Consider the following 16250-nt stretch of genomic DNA (forward strand, 5'->3'; position numbering starts at 1 on the left):
CAGATGATATGTAATTATGGGAAATGCAGTGCACTGTGAGAACCCGGATGAAGAGTGTGGAACTATGAACTCTTCCCGCCCTCAATGGTCGCCATCTTGGCTACGTAGCGGAAGGGGAGGGACCACTTTTCGTGAGTACGTTGTAACTACGGTGAACATCGCCACATTATACAAATGTAAGTTATACATGTGTTTTTTAGCACTAAGCAACACTATACTGTTGTCGGATATAAGCCATCAGTATGTTTTTTGGGTCAATTTAGCAGTCTGTAATGATTTGGAACGATAACGCGAACGCTAATGCTAGCTAATGCTAATTTGCAATCGTCATTTCTGGTAAGAGCACAATGGCCATGTTTGATTTTAGACAACACTACCCTGTAGAAATTCACGCACTACGCCAGTAAGTACATAGTGTACACAGGGTACTACATGAAAGTGTACTAACAGAAGTATGTGATTTGAGACTCAGCTCAGCTCTATATTTATATTCTGGGGCTCTACTGGAATGTCTTTGCATGATTACCAGTTATCTTCTACTGGTCCTTTATGCAGCCCCTCAGTTCAGCCTCTGTCTGAAACAGGCCGTTTTAGCTCCTGTCTCTTTAAGGCCCCGCCTCCCGTTGAACCCACTCTGCTCTGATTGGTCGGCCTCAGGAAACTTCCTCTGGCTCAAACAAACTATAGTAGCAGGATTTCACTACTTTCCCCCCCTTTCTACTCCAAATGTCAACTTCTACAATACATCCACACATGTTGGAACTGAATCAGATCTGAAATATGAGAGTGAACAACCTCAGCAACAAAGATTACTGAATGGACAGCCGTCTATGGACGTGTGCAACAAGCTGATGACGGGAAAGTTAAAAAAAACCTTGCAAATGAAACATCGGGGCAGCTGAAACCTACATATCTACATATGACTCTGACTATGTTTAACATCCATTTAACATCATAACAATATAAAAATTACAGAAAATCACAAAAAAACCAATTTTAGTCTGAATTTTATAATAAAGTTCCAGTCAGGGCGATTCATCGGATGCTTGACCAGACTTGTGTGGTCTAAAAACCAGAAAGTCTTCTCTCTCTCTTTCAGTGGAACCACTGACTTTCCATTCATTTTTGGTTTCCATTTGAAAGCCGATGCATGGTTTTGTCATCGGCTTGATTAAACTATTTGAGTTACTGCAGTTTCGGCTTCCTCTCGGCGAGTCTGGAGGCGTCATAATCAGTGAGCTCAGTGTAAACCTCTGAGTCACACAGTGAGAACCGAGGTGGAGCCGTGTGTTTATGAAGCAGATAACAGCTGGAGGAGGCGTCTCGCTCTGATTCAGTCCACTCAGCAGACGGCATCAGTCTGGAGGAGATGACAGCAGTGACATCACTCCAGAAACCCACCGCATGATTCGCATCTCCACTTAAACTCTTTCACATCCATCATCCGCTCCGTGACACGCCGGGATTTTTGTCCATGTTGGCTTCAAATTTTAAACCAAAAGTTCATTCTTTATATGATTATTTATATAAAAACTTATACTGTTTATTTGACTGTTTTCTGACTAATAATATAAAGTCCTGGTCAGATAATCATCTGATTAAAGATTGCTAAACATGACATCAATCTGTTTTTAGTATTTCTTCTTCTCTTTGTTAAAGCAGACGGAAAATGAGAGGATGGACACGTATTTACTGTCACTGAAAGCCACTTTCACACTAGTCTGATCCAGCGATGGTTTACCTAAAAACACTTCAGAACATGTTTTGGGTTCCGGTTTGGTTCTCTGATGGATTCATGCTGAACGTTGCCAACAAACCCTTCAAAGGAAATTACTTGTAATGGCACCCTGAACCACCCAACCCCCAATATAACTTCCAACCATTTCATATTATATTATATTAGCATATATTATATCAATATGGGGTTTAATGATATAGGCTCATTATCAGTCACTCAGAATAAAGATAGAAGAAAGATTTACAGACAAATAATTTTACTCAAAATTAACAATTAAAACAATTAAATACATTAATATGTTAACTGTATTTCTTTCATTTTCTTAACATATTTAAGCAAAACAAACAAACAAAATCCCAAAATGGTTTTGGGGTGTTTTAATGGGACGTGTGAGCTGCTGTTGATCTGGAGAGAGAGACTCTGACAGGACGTCTCTCGTCTCGTTTTCATGTTTACATCACACAAACATGAATTTATGGACGTGTCAAACCACAGAGAATACGCACAGACAGTGATGGATATCCTGCGCTGAGATGTATCTGCGTTTCTTTAAGCTGTTTTTTCTTGTGTGTGAAATCTTTCCATCGCGTTTTCTTTCTGACTGCTGAGCTCCTGCAAAGCTCCCGAGCCAGAAAAGCGTGTTGTGTTGCAACGATAACCGGGATTAGTGCAGTTTTTTTAAATGTGGAAACGTTATTAAAAACACACAATAGATGAAGAATGATACGAACGGCACCTGGCACCCACTTTGGGAACCTTTGTTGTGTCATTGGCTGCATTTCAAATCAGGGTGGGAGACGTAGAAAAAGCAGCACTTGCACCTCCTCATTACCACCACTGAGGTGCCCTTAACCCCGACTGCTCCAGTGACCAGCAGGTCAGACTGTGGTTGTACTGGGCAGCTTCCAGGTGTGATTGTGTGTAACTGAATGCGATCAGGGCGTTCCTGTAAAAGACAAGCTTCCTCTCAGTGAAACTTCCCTGAGTAAATAGAGACTACACAAAAAATAAAAAAAACCTGATCCTACTGTTTTCATCCAGGATGTGTTTCCATATTTATCTGACAGACTGCCTGCGTCCCATCATCCTCTCAGTATCACGGTTCAGACGGAGTGTACTCAACGTCACCAGAAAGAATCGCCGAGTTTGAGCTCAAAACAAGTTGTTATCAGATGGTGTGCCGATCACCACGGCGGGTCAAGGCGGGCAGACCGATCTGTTTTTAATCAGCTCTGCCTGGGAGACAAACACCCCACCCCTCCCTCCCGCCGGCCTGCGGTGGTGATGATGTCATTGAAGAGGCATACCTGCTTCAAAACAAACTCACTGCTGTGACCTCTGACCTCTGAATCCCCCCCCCCCCCCCACACACATGGGTGGGAGTCCTCAGTGTTTACGATACAGGGAGATAAGAGACTGAGGAATGTTTTTTGGGGGGGGTAAGCTGATGAGTGATGGACGAAGAGAAAAGTAAACACAGCAGGGTTTCCTGTTTCAGATAACAGGTTTTTATCTCTCTCACCTCACAGTGAGATGATGTGATGTGAAAACCGATGAGCTGTTTGACGTCCTAAACACACAGACAGCAGAAACTCATCTCCGTCTGTTACGGAGCCTGGTAGATTCGTCTTTGATGAATCCTTCTCTCAAATTAGAAAACTGTTTACTCAGTTAAGTCATTTATACTCTCAGGTTATTTCATTAATCTCCTACAGTTAACCGTGATGATCTCACTCGTCACTTAGATTTGATTCGATGATACACTTCAGCGTTTGCAGCCACCTGTTTTTATGTGCATTTTAACTTTGAGCATAAAAAGAACAAACAAAAAAAACCGTCTGAGTGGAAACATCAGACATAGGCTATATTCTGCTTTTTGTGGTTTTCTGTTATTTATATCATAAATTATGTTATGATGTTGGATGTTAAACATGGTCAAAGTTCCTTGACGTTAACATATGTAGAAATGCTGCCTGCAAGTCAAAAGTCAGGGCTTGAACCTGCTCAAGCTAGTTTTTTCTACCTTGCAGACGAGATGACGTCGGCTCGTCGCACACGCCCACAAACAGCCGTCCAGTCTGTAGCTTTGGTTGCTAAGGTAGAACAAATAAAGGCATCAATTACTAAATATGGAACTATATCAGATTATTCTGCCCGTCTGGTACGTTTACTGTCACTGGTAAATACTTTCCCAGCTGCTCTGGTCAGAGGAGAACTCTCAGGGCACTAACCTCTTCACATTTGATCTCTTCTTTTTCTGTTGCTTGTCATTTTTGGCCATCTTGAAGACAAAATAGAGCTCTGGATTCAATCAGATATGTTTATTTTCTTTGGTCTTAGCTATTGATATTTTAGCATTTTGGTTTGTTTAGGTTCACATTGTGTGATCACAAGGACATGTTTTCCTCCCCGATGCTGCATTTAAAACCTGAGCTTCTCATAACCGAATCCAAAACCCTGATATTTTGTTCGTCCTCTGGGATGAAGCTTTTTGTTGCAGATTCATGTTTGTCTGGTCATTTTGATGTGATGGAAACGACCCCCGGTTTCCTCCCTGTCCTCCAGTAAAAGCCTGAGAATAAACTGTGCTCTGCATGGGGGGGGGGGGGGGGGGGGTGGGGGGGGTTGGACACCCAGACAACCAGCCACAACATGATGATTGCTGTCTGCTGGAAGTCTCAGACGGGGTTTGTTGGACTTCTGGGTGCGGCAACTGGTGTCTGTCTGCATGCTGGTCACTTAAAGCCAATGCTGAGCTTGTTGCTGCAAAGTAAGAATAAGTCACTCTGTCCTCTGTCCAGGTTCCTCTGCTGTCATTAAAAAAACATCATCAATGACTGAAAAAACTCCACTGAGGTGTGCAAATGCAGATGCTTCCACACAGGTGCACTGCATGGTACGATTAAGCAATTAACATCCAGCTAACATTATGCTCTGTGGTGTGTATAAAAATACTGAGCAGGCCCAGTTTATTATGATTTTATATCAAGACGGCGAGAGGAAAAGATCTAAGTGACTTTGAAAGAGGGTTGATTGTTGGGGCGGATGGTGTTTCAATAGGAACAGTGATTAAAGTGACATCTGCATTTAGATCTGTGGGAACGACATCAGTAAATAGGGGCGGAAATTGTGTTCAACAGTGCACATTTGATGACCGTGATGCTCGTGCATTAGTGTGATATGTAAGGAAAGACAGAAGAGCAACTCTGCAGCAAGAACAGTCTGTCGAGAATTATAGAAAGAGGGACATTATAGTGGGCTTGCAGTGTATAAACCCTTCATTATAAAGATGAATGCACATTGCAGAGTTCAGTGGTGCAAAAACCATAGGTACTGGTCTACAGAGATGTGGGAAAAGTGAAATGGTCAGATGAGTCATCACCATCAAGAGACAGTCCAGGTCTGAATGTTTGACCCCTACAGTGAGGGGATCTGGTGGTTCTGTTATGCTTTGGGGGGCATTTTGCTGGCATGGTTTGGGTCCACTTGTCCCTTTAGAGGGAAGGGTCACTGCTTATCAATACAAAGTTGTTGTGAGTGATCACCTTTATCCTATGATGAATCATTTCTATCCTGATGCGAGTGGTCTCTTCCAGGATGACAATGCACCAATTCACAGGACACGAGGGGTCACTGAATGGTTTGATGAGTATGAAATGATGTGAATCATATGTTACGACCTTCACAGTCACCAGATCTCAACCCAGCTGAACATCTATGAGAGATTTAGGACTGACGTGTTAGACAGCGCTCTCCACCACCGTCATCACAACACCATATGAGGGCATATCTTCATGAAGAATGATGTTCATCCCTCCAGAAGAGTTCAGAGTCTGTAGAATCAATGCCAAGATACATTGAAGCTGTTCTGGTGGCTCGTGGTGGTCCAACATCTTACTAAGACACTTTATGTTGGTTTTTCCTTTAATTTGTCACCCGTCTGTATGTCCGCAGGGTCTGCATATACAACACAATATATTACATACTATCCCCAACACATCTACTCAAGTGTGTGTGTTTGTACACCTGAAGACCCTGGAAAACAGGAAACACGAGACTCTTGACAGGAAACAAAACTAGGTCAAAACCCAGTATATGGCTGGACTGTGTATTAACGTTTAATTTGAAATGATGGATATATTTGTTCCATTTTGTTAGGAGATACAGCTTCCATTGTGCTTCTGCTGCTACAATACACAACAAATACCTCATCCAGTTCTTGAAAATAATGATCAATCCGGTGGGAAAGTTGTCTGTTTCTGCTTCAGGGGAGTATTCCTCAGAAGTGCCTGAAACAAGTTTTAATCACCTTGACAACAGCTCAACAACAGCTCTGACACAATAAATATCTGTAACACCTGACACGTCAAGCTCTGCATCCTCTAAATCATTCATTTCAGTACGTGTAGGATCCCCGAATCAGTTCATGAAACAAGCTAAACTGACTCTTTATGTGGAGCGACTAGACAATAGAAAGAGGTTTCACATCCTGATTTTAGTGTTTGGTGATTTGGACTCTGGCACACACCTTGCCAGATCTGGACTAGTGATTCTGGCACATTGTGCATCACAAGTCCAGCAAACTGTTTGCTGTGTTTAGACATTTATTAATCAGAGACATTTTGGGTATGTGAGGAGCTTAAAGGATAAATCTGAGGATTATCAATATTTTTCTTATTGTCAACAAATCTCATGTTTGGATCAAACCAACAATGAACTGATCTACTAACAAGTATTGTGTGTGTATCAAAGCCTGATATATCTTATTCCTCCGTTGTTGTCCAAAAACTATTAAAAACACATCAGTGAGTCACACCGCTGCACTGGGTGACATTTTCCTTCGTCCCCAAAGAGTGATATTACAGTATTAATGTTTAGAAACTGTTTCAAAGACCAATAACAGCGATAAGATTGTAACTCTCAAGAGAGAAGAGCATGTGCATACACTAGCTTGTTGTGCTTCATGTCACAACCTCTTGACTTTGGGCTGAAAGTCTTTGAGAAATTTATAATGTAGTACAATTATAGACAGTTATACTATTCATTCTTCTAAAATCAGTGTTTTTAAGTGGAGAAAAATCAACGCTGGGGTGTCAAATTAACTCAGTCAAGTCAAAGTCAATCAAATAAAGTATCTGAGTTTCTACTGAGTAATTATTTATACCTGTTATTTGCCGAAAATAGTGCAAAATATGTGTTGACAAAACCACTGAGTCAGAGACGTCCACAAATAAAGTTGAGTCAAATGGCCAAATATATGTACTGACAACCACATTTGATTTGTAAGTGTTGTTATGCTTACATGCAGCCGGTTGGAGACGAGATACTGCCCACACAAACATGCACAAAGCTGTGAATGAAGGATGAAGACACTGTTGTACATAGGAAAGTAAGGAAAAATAAAAGTAAAGTAAATAAGACTTATTTTTTTGGTTTGGTTTTCTTGTCTATTCGAGTTCATGTTTTGAGCTGATAGAAGGAAAAACATCATTTTTTTGGTGCATACAGACAAACATTGAAACGAACAATGGAATGAATGGATGCTACACAGATCTATTTTTTAACAGTGTGACTTCTTCTTCACCCCGTGCATAGATTTTTTTTTTCATACATAGATTTTTCTTTCTTGACAAACAGAAAAACAGCAGCAGGTCTGTTCTGTGCAGGTTGAAGCCCCCCGGCTGCTTCCTCACAGTTCGTCTGGTGACTCCAGTGACTTTTTTTTTTTTTCTGGGAAGTGGTGTCTTTTTTGTTGTTGTGTCAGAGTGATTCAGAACCCTTCGCTGCCCCGACTTGTTTCAGCACAACAGTGACTTCATCTCTGAAACGTCTTCCCACCATCCTTGTCTGTCCCGCGGAGCCTGGCAGGCTTTCAGGCTGAAAGGGAACCGTGTTATTATTGTGTCATTCAACCAAGTCATCCAGCCGATGACAGCGTGTGTGCTTACAAAAGAGCAGTTGAGGGTTTAATACTTTTAACCTTTTTCCTCCTGACAGTGAATCCCTCTTTCACTCTCGTTCCGGTGAAACATCACCGGACAATAAAGTTGAAGCCTGGACAAGTGCAGGCAGATCGAGACCGACAGTGTGTGTCTGTGTGGTTTAGTGGCTCCGTTGGCAGGTGGTTCAGCTTTTATCTGGTGTGTCGTGTCTCTGGTTGTTGCTGTTGGTCGGTCTAATGTTAGTGATCACAGAGTTGACTTTTCTTTTTATAAAGTTCTCGTGCCACAAATGTGTTGGCAACCAGATGTGTCTCCAAAACACTGAGGAATTATTTGTTACTAAAAGAAATCCTGGTTCTCTGTCTTCCCTGGGATTCAGATGCCTGTTTGTCCAGTAAGCCAATAGCTTAGCACAAAGACTTGAAGCAGTGGGAAACTGCTAGCTTAGCTCCATCAATAGAGAATAAAAATCCACCTTCCAACATCTCCAAAGCTGCCTGGTTGACATGTTGTATCTTGTTTACTGAACAGGTGTAAAAATGAGAATATAAAAAACAGAAATAGCAGTTTTAACAGCAGCTAGCATTATTTCCAGACTTTTAGAACGAACTTTATCTCTTATTGACTGAAAACACTTGGTTATATGGGCTAGCACTTTTGTCTTGGCATTAAAAGAATATTTTCTTTTTGCTTTATAACCAAGACTTGGAGGAAAAGATCAGTTTCATCTCCAGTTCAGAGATAGATCAAGTAGGTGTTTAGCCTAGCTTAGCACAAACACTTGAAGCAGGAGGAAACTGCTAGCTTAGCTCCATCAAAACAGAAAAAAAAATCCACCTTCCAACAACTTCAAAGCTGCCTGGTTGACATGTTGTATCTTGTTTATTGAACAGGTGTAAAAATGGGAATGTAAAAACTAGAAATTGTGGTTTTAACAACAGTTACTGTTAAAGTGAGAAAAAAAAGATGTTTTTTAACCTCCAGGGCTCAAGGGTACTTTGTCAGCTGTTATCTGAGGAAACATTCAGGGTTGCAACGTGCTCGGTCTTGTCCTCCGGTGTCATTTTACAGACTAACAACAACTCAGGACAACAAAAAACCTGCTTGACTCCCGCTGAGGAACTGAAAGTGTTCTGCAGGTTGTAATTGTCAGGAGAAGCAACGTTGCACCGCTTCAGTCCAGACGAGGGGGAAGATTTCTGATCTGCTGACATGATCAAGAGAAAAAGATTTGGTTTTGAGAAAACACAGAACTGAAAAACAGAAAGGAAAAGGAAGAAGTGAAGCTGCCGGTAATCTCGGTACTTTCATATCACTCTGATGGTGATTTAGTCTGAATCAGATGTTTGACCCGTTTCCAGGCATGAAAGAATCCCGCAGCGCTGATTAGAGAAAGGAAACGTAATGAGAGGGCAGAGTTGAGCTCTGAGACAGTCTGCTGGGTCGAGGAGATTTCAACACCCAAACTGTCATCACATCCTCATAATTAAACGACGATATATCATATATGTGCTTTCCAAAACCATCGTACATCACCGTTAAAGAATAATGATGTTTTATGTGTGGTTAGGGTTAGATCATGGTTCGGGTTAGAATGATCACTCGAAACGTGGTGTGGGTTAAAGTTCCTGCTTCCTTAAAGTTAGCCAACCATCGTCGTCGTCATGGCAACAGTAAACACCACGACAATTATAGTTAGAGTTTTTTAAAAAACTGTCCTGACTCGCGGTTGGAAACAGGACACTCGTGGTTTGGAAACGGGAAGCAAGCAGCGTTCTCCTGCAGCTAAAGTCCTACTTTTTGCCATCTGTCCATCTATCATCCACCCAACATGCCATCGACGTCATCTGAACCGCGTCACGTCTCCGGCTCATAATTACTACGGCCGCTAGATGGCGTCTGTCACTCAAACGTAACTGTAGGTCGTTTTTGGCCGGCTGAATTGTTTTCGACCTCTACTGTTGTTTATCTTCTGAGGACGAGTTGAAACTGCTGACGGCACCGAACCAACCAATAAACCAGCAACATCCACCACCACAGATCACACAGGACTCAAAATAACTCTTTAGTGGTTGAAGAGCAGAACTCTGCCAATACTAATAGATTTTTTTTTTTTTTTTAAAAAAGCTGTGATATGTTCAAAAGTTTCCAAACTTTCCTCCAGTAGGTTTTTCTTGTTGGTCTTTTGAAACAGTGTGTGGATGATAATGAGATTAAAAGTAAAAATAAAATCTCCAATTAAAGATGACTGTTTCTGTGTAAGGAGCTCTTTAAGGTGACAACCCTACATCACCAACTCTACCATCATGTTTCCAAAATGCTGGATCCATCTCTGAAGCAAACAACAACAGAATATATATTTGTACATATATATCAACCCATATTCATTCTGCACATGGAAGAAAAGATCATTTAAATTGGACAATATGCCCTTAATGGAAGTATTTCATTATTATACAAAGTCAGACCTTATTGTTGACACATGTTTAAGCCACTGATCAATTTTCATCAAAGACATTAATTTGAGTTCTTAGTTTGAATGTAATTCTCTTCATAGTATATACTGTATATACAATATATTGTCACCACTAACAGGACTCTCAACAGGTATTTGTCTTGAAGCTCTTCTAGATCACCAAGGTAGATAATTTTAAAATGAAAACAATTTCCATCATAAAAACTGCCTCCAGAACATTGTGGACAATTCCAGAAAATGTGGAAGTGATTTGCCGCAGAACCTCCAGCAGACAGTCTGATGAGAGTAGTCAGCCTTTAAGCTGCAGTAAAGAACAATCGAATCACGATTTAATGGAGATTCATGACAGTAGAACTGATGTTATGGAGCAGAGGCTTTTACTTTCTGTTTTTTCCCAGATGATTGGTTTGTTGTTGCAGCAGCTGATAACTACACAGAATATATGACTGACTATATTTTCAACTTATAACCACCTCTACAGGATCTCCTGGAAGGTTTTACTAGCAAAAGTGATTAAAAAGTGAATTCACTTACAAACATCGATTACAATCAGTGATGCACGCTGGTTTACAGGCTTCTCATCTACAACCTGGATTCGTCTACATATCTGACCTGCAGAACTGAACTATTAACTATGTCGACATGAATTTATTGGTCTAACTGTAGTTTTAAAGTTTTATCAGATTAATGGACGTACGGTACAGCGCCAGGAAAGCATTCAGTTTCTGACACATTGACCATTGACCACTATCTGCTGCTCCCAGCACCTCTAAAACAAACACCGCTCATCACCCAGCCTCTATCAGTGGCTCACCCAGCTGACCCACATCCAGCTGTGCACCGGCCTCTCCACCTCTGTCCTTTCATTCACTTCCTCTCCGCCGGTCTCCGCCTGCACACAGGAAAGCACAGAGAAGGGGAAGGAAGCGATGCTGATTCTGATGCTCGCCGCCTCTCTGCATCTCTGATTTTCTTCCTCGTCCAAATAAGTCTGATGTTTTTGCAGCAGTTGATCAAGAACGGAGACGTCATCTCGTTGTGCCGGAGCCAGAAAAACGGCCGTTATGAGGCGCCGAAGGCTGAGAAAAGACACAGGTGTCATAATTGAAATCCGTCTGCTGATAATGAAACAGCAGCGGGTAGTGTAGATGCTGCTGTAAACTTTAATTTGATAGTTTTAAAACTTTCAAGTGTTGGCAGAGAGGGATTCAGCCACAACGAACTGTGTGAAATAAATGTTTTACGTAGCAAAGCAAAGCAAATGTTATTTATGTAGCACATTTCATATCACATTAAACACATAAAGTAGAGATATCCTCTATTTTTAGCATTTTACTGCATGTAAGAGTGAAAATTTACAAAGTCCAGGAGGTGCCATGGAGAAAAAAAATAACCAATTTTGTGTTTTCAATTTAACTGAATTTACCTTGATGCCGTTCCCTCGTTCGTACATCCTCACTATGGATCACTTGGATTTAATAAGGTTTTATCTTGATCTTGGACTAACATACGTGATCCCTTGTAATATAAAAACGGACCTTTTCACCGTAAACACTTTCATGCTCCCATGGATGTCTTCCAGTTCATAAAAACTCAGCTTCAGGGTTCCGGAGCGCTTCGTGGATATAGGTGGATGCACGATATGTGCAAAGAAACGTGAGAGAGGAGGATGTAACGGCTAAATCTGGCCGCCTTGGATCCAGTTTGGATCAGTAACTGATGTTACAGGGGGGAAATGTCTGACTGAATATGTTTGGTGTCCTCTACAAGAGACCAAATAGTCAAATCTGTGGCCCTTCCTGGGTTACGTAAAAGCAGCATGTGTGTGAATGTGACAATTATTTGGGCACATTGAGTGACTCTGAGCTCTGACACCTGGGTTGACAAAATACAAAGCTCCTCTAAGCTCTGACGCTAACGAATCTGTTAGAGTAACAGCTGATATAAAAGAAAAATAGCAAAAAAAAATAATGTGGTAAAAGTTGGAACACTGACTAGACAGTGAGGGGTAACAGGAGATGAGGAGGAATTACTATCACACTGAAACCAAACCACTCAAAATGATACATTTCCTCATTTCTAATAGTTTTTTTATTCCTGAATCTCACTAAAGAGCAAAAACCAAACCAGCGCTGAGAACAAAGATCAGCTTGTTGTTGATCTTGTTGTAAATCTCTGATGAGAAAACAAGAGTAGATGATGAGAACTGTATGTGTGTTGACGCTGAGGGTCAGAGGTCACACAGCTTGTCCCTCCTACGTCTGTTAAAGAAAGTGGGAGGTGGAGGAACAGATGGAGGCTGGTAGCCATTAGGGATCTATTAGTGACCCAGAAGCCAAAATGTGAGTGTAGTAACTCGACACCCCGAGCGGCCACATGGAGCTTATTGACCTGTTAGTCCTGCAGTCGTCCCCTCTGAGGCCGAGGCAGCATAAACATCAACACACACCAAGTTACACACTTCAGGCTGATGTACAAAACATGTCAGAGTTAAAACTGAAACTTTAAAGCAACATTTTGTATGTCGTCAGTGTTTTAAACTTCAGAAACTCCAGATATCGACACATGTTCCTCCTCAAATCCCTTTAAATAAAACTGTCACTTAATACTTTACTACAAGCAGAAGCCCTGCAGGAAATAAACCGTTAGTACAGTTAAGTTTGACTCACTTTTGGAGATTTTCATGCTTTCAAATCAGCCGAAGACAGAAAGAAATAAAATAAATACTGTATTTATTATCTTACTCATTGAGATATCTTAACTGTTGTGTTCATTAATGGCTGTTTCACTGATTCACTGGTTGTTTTCTGAGCTTCACAAACCCCGTTCCCATTCAAGTGAACAAGGAGCCAACCAGAAGTTATCAGTGTAGTGATGATTAATACATCCATGACGTGGCCTTCAGGAGCCCATATGGTAGAAAATAAAGCTACAATAAGTCTTCAAACTTATTAAAGGGCCTGAATTTAGAGATTGAGACCAGAATGACTCATTGAAAACAATGATTGACTCAGTATTTCTAGAGAGATGTTGAGGCTTTTTGAATGGGAGTCAGTTGGAGCATCTAGCGGCCGTTGGTGGTATTTTAAGGTACCTGAGACTCAGGTTAATGTAGTTGCCGCTCGGATGTATTTAGTGTGCGTAGTGTGCATTTTCCAGTGTGAACAGATACTCAAAACCTGCTCAGAGTCAGTGTCTAGTCTGTATTTTTGATGACGAGAGCAACTTTTCCACATCAGCCAGGTGTAAAGCAAAATTTTGAGGTTTTTTTTTTTAAATTACATTTCCTCTTTCCTATATAGAAATTCAAGTTATTCAATCTCAAAACACATGATAGCCTACTGTAAAAGTGGAATTTCAGCCAGGAAACGTAGCACCAAGCTAACGATCAGCCCATTATCCCATATCTATATCTAAATACGTTATGCGGCAAAGCACAAATAGTGTTCGTTTGTTTTTTTGAATTACAAATATTCGTTTCATACAAATATTTTAAAAATTATTTGTTTTCAGGAAGAAAAAATAAAACATGTTAAATACCAGCGCGCAGGTCGGTTACATCACTATCTCAGTGTCTCTCCTCTGCTCTGCTGTTACATCTATCAGCAGGTCTTAATGAGGGGAGTCACATCCACCTGCTACATGATGCACATTTCCTAATTTGGACATCAGTCCTTGAGTTGGGGGTGTTTCCCAGAGATAAAGCTGAGCTACTGACACAAATGAAGTGCTCCCAAGGGAACACTTCATGAACACTTATTGTAACACTTTAATTTTCTAAAATTAAAAGCGTAATAAAAACAAAAACAGGATTTTTAAACCTCTTTCCACTTTTATTCGAATACAAATACAAATAATTTTTGCTGCCTCAACAAATACAAATACAAATACTGGGCTCTCTGCACATCCCTAATATCTATCTATATATATATATATGATCGACATGACAATCAACTAATCTGAACACGATGTCAGACTCAATAATAAAGTAAAATTTCAGTCTGATTACAAACAGCCGAGGTGCCTTCGAGCCTCTGCTGCGCTGCGCTGTGGTTAAAGCTCCCAGACTCTACTGTAAATCAGCAAGTTGTTGAAAGGAGCGTTCACGCATGTGTGAGTGTTCATGTTTGGCACGTTGTCTGTGGATAAATACAGATTAACAGTGTTTGTAATAAATACAGTGATGTCATGCAGACACGAGGTGAAAAGCACATGTGTTTATCCCTGAGATAAACAGCGGGCGTCATTTGTCATCCGAGGTCCGGCAGATGTTCTGCTGGCCGGATCTCAGACCTCAGAAACTGCTTCCTGTGAGATCCGAGGACGCCCGAGAGATGACGAAGAGTCAGGAATCTGTAGAAGACGCAACAAATGTTTCCTATTTAAAGTTTTATTGGTTCCTAACCACAAGTTGTCGAAGAAGTCATCTATGAGGAGCCAAACCGCAATGGAAAGATACTAATTATGTGTAAAATGCCTGCAATTAAATGATTTATTCTTCTTTAATTCTTTAGAAATTAGTTTTTTTAAACCGCCTTTCTGAGGCTTTGTTACTGAGCTGACGAAATGCTGCATTATCACCCAATAACCCAATAACCCAATTACACAATAATATCTGTCAGTGTGTAATGTGTTTGGCTCGTAGTGATGAACCTACAGAGAATTATCAGTGACTCTGCAGCTCCTCTCGTCTTTACAGAGCTTTATAGTGAGTTTCAGCTCATTGTTTATCTGTCCGGCTGCAACTTTACTGTTCTGGTTCACTCTCAGTGGCTCTCATAGCGTCATTTTCAGAGAAAAACCTCTAAAAAGTCACTGTGCACTACCTGCTCAGCACCAAACGGCAAACAGACACAGTTAGCTGTAGACTAGCTGGTGAACATAGTGGAGCATTTAGCAGCTAAAGAGCCAGATATTTCCCTCAGGAGTTGGTAGAGAGTAAAAACAGAAGCTAAAAGAGAGTGAATATTGGACTTATATTCACCAGGTGGACAGAAACACGACTCCACATGAATGATAATGTTGCTCCTTAACTGCTGGATGTGGAAATAAGCAACTGTTTGCTAACAAGTTTGATGTGTCAGAGTTGTGTTCGCTACTTGTTTCTGCTGAAAACTGTTAGCGCAGGCTAAAATTTGACTTAAGTAGAGAATTGGATTAAATGTACGTTGTCCTTTCGACAGGCTGACGGCCCAGAGGAGCATCGAGGACGCCGAGGAGGTGGAGAGGGAGCGTCGTCGAAGAGCCCGCGAAGCTTTTCGGAGGAACAGCGGCTCGCTGCCCGGAGAGTCTTCACAGGAGAGCGAGATGCCGGCGGAGGAGAGCGTGTAAGTAAAGACACTGCGGGAAACGGATTCAAAGTTCATCAAACTCTTTCACTGCTGCAGGAAACAAAATGAAAATATGATCAATGAACATTTCACCCATTGCCAGATACCTTGAAGAACAACATTCAGGCAAATCACTCAGCTAGAAGTTTAATTTGTAGGAGACAGTGTTGGTGAGAGACAGATTCAGTAAATCATTCTTAACAGTTAACCTACAACAAGACAAAACTGTTCAACTTATCTGAAAACTTGGCTGTTGAAAGTTTTACTGGACATAATAATAATTATGATCTTTATTTATGGAGCATTTTTCCACGTCACAAAGTGCTTCACAGAAACAGCGCAATAAAAAAAAAAGGTTTTCAAAAACAGATGAAACCAATTTAATCTATGTGTGTAACGAGAGAAAAATTAGAAGTAATAAAAACAGAAATAAAAGACAGTTCAATGGAAACAAACTCAAGCACAATCAGGAAAAGCTCTGAGATAAAACATCTGTTTTCAGAAGAGATTAAAAAGAAATCACTGACTCAGCCTGATACAGACGTAACTGAAACCAGTTGAAGGCCTGAAACCAGTCTGGCCCTGGTCTCACCCTAAATGATGCAAGCATGACATCAAAACTCCTGTTGAATTTCATATCCATGGGAACTCAGGAAGTTATTAAGATCAGAACATTATTCATTCGCTCTCCTCACGTCCGACGACTTCCTGTACAAGCTGCTAACCGTGTGACTGTATGTTATTCTTGTCTGGTGATAACTGCG

General features: G+C 40.9%; 1 protein-coding gene across 2 annotated transcripts in view; it reads left to right on the forward strand.

Moving 5' to 3' along the window:
* lsp1a (lymphocyte specific protein 1 a) overlaps nt 1-16250 on the forward strand; it is a 49474-nt gene that overhangs the window by 1677 nt on the left and 31547 nt on the right. Inside the window, exons 1-2 of one of the 2 annotated variants that reach the window (XM_044355901.1) lie at nt 10481-11251; nt 15340-15483. In XM_044355901.1, coding sequence (XP_044211836.1) covers nt 11151-11251; nt 15340-15483 — 245 coding nt within the window. In that variant the 5' untranslated portion in view covers nt 10481-11150. Of the gene's footprint in view, nt 1-10480; nt 11252-15339; nt 15484-16250 lie in introns of those variants that run through there. The other variant, XM_044355902.1, reaches the window with a different exon arrangement.

The sequence above is a fragment of the Thunnus albacares genome, chromosome 7, assembly GCF_914725855.1.
Source record: "Thunnus albacares chromosome 7, fThuAlb1.1, whole genome shotgun sequence".
Taxonomy (NCBI): Eukaryota; Metazoa; Chordata; class Actinopteri; order Scombriformes; family Scombridae; genus Thunnus; species Thunnus albacares.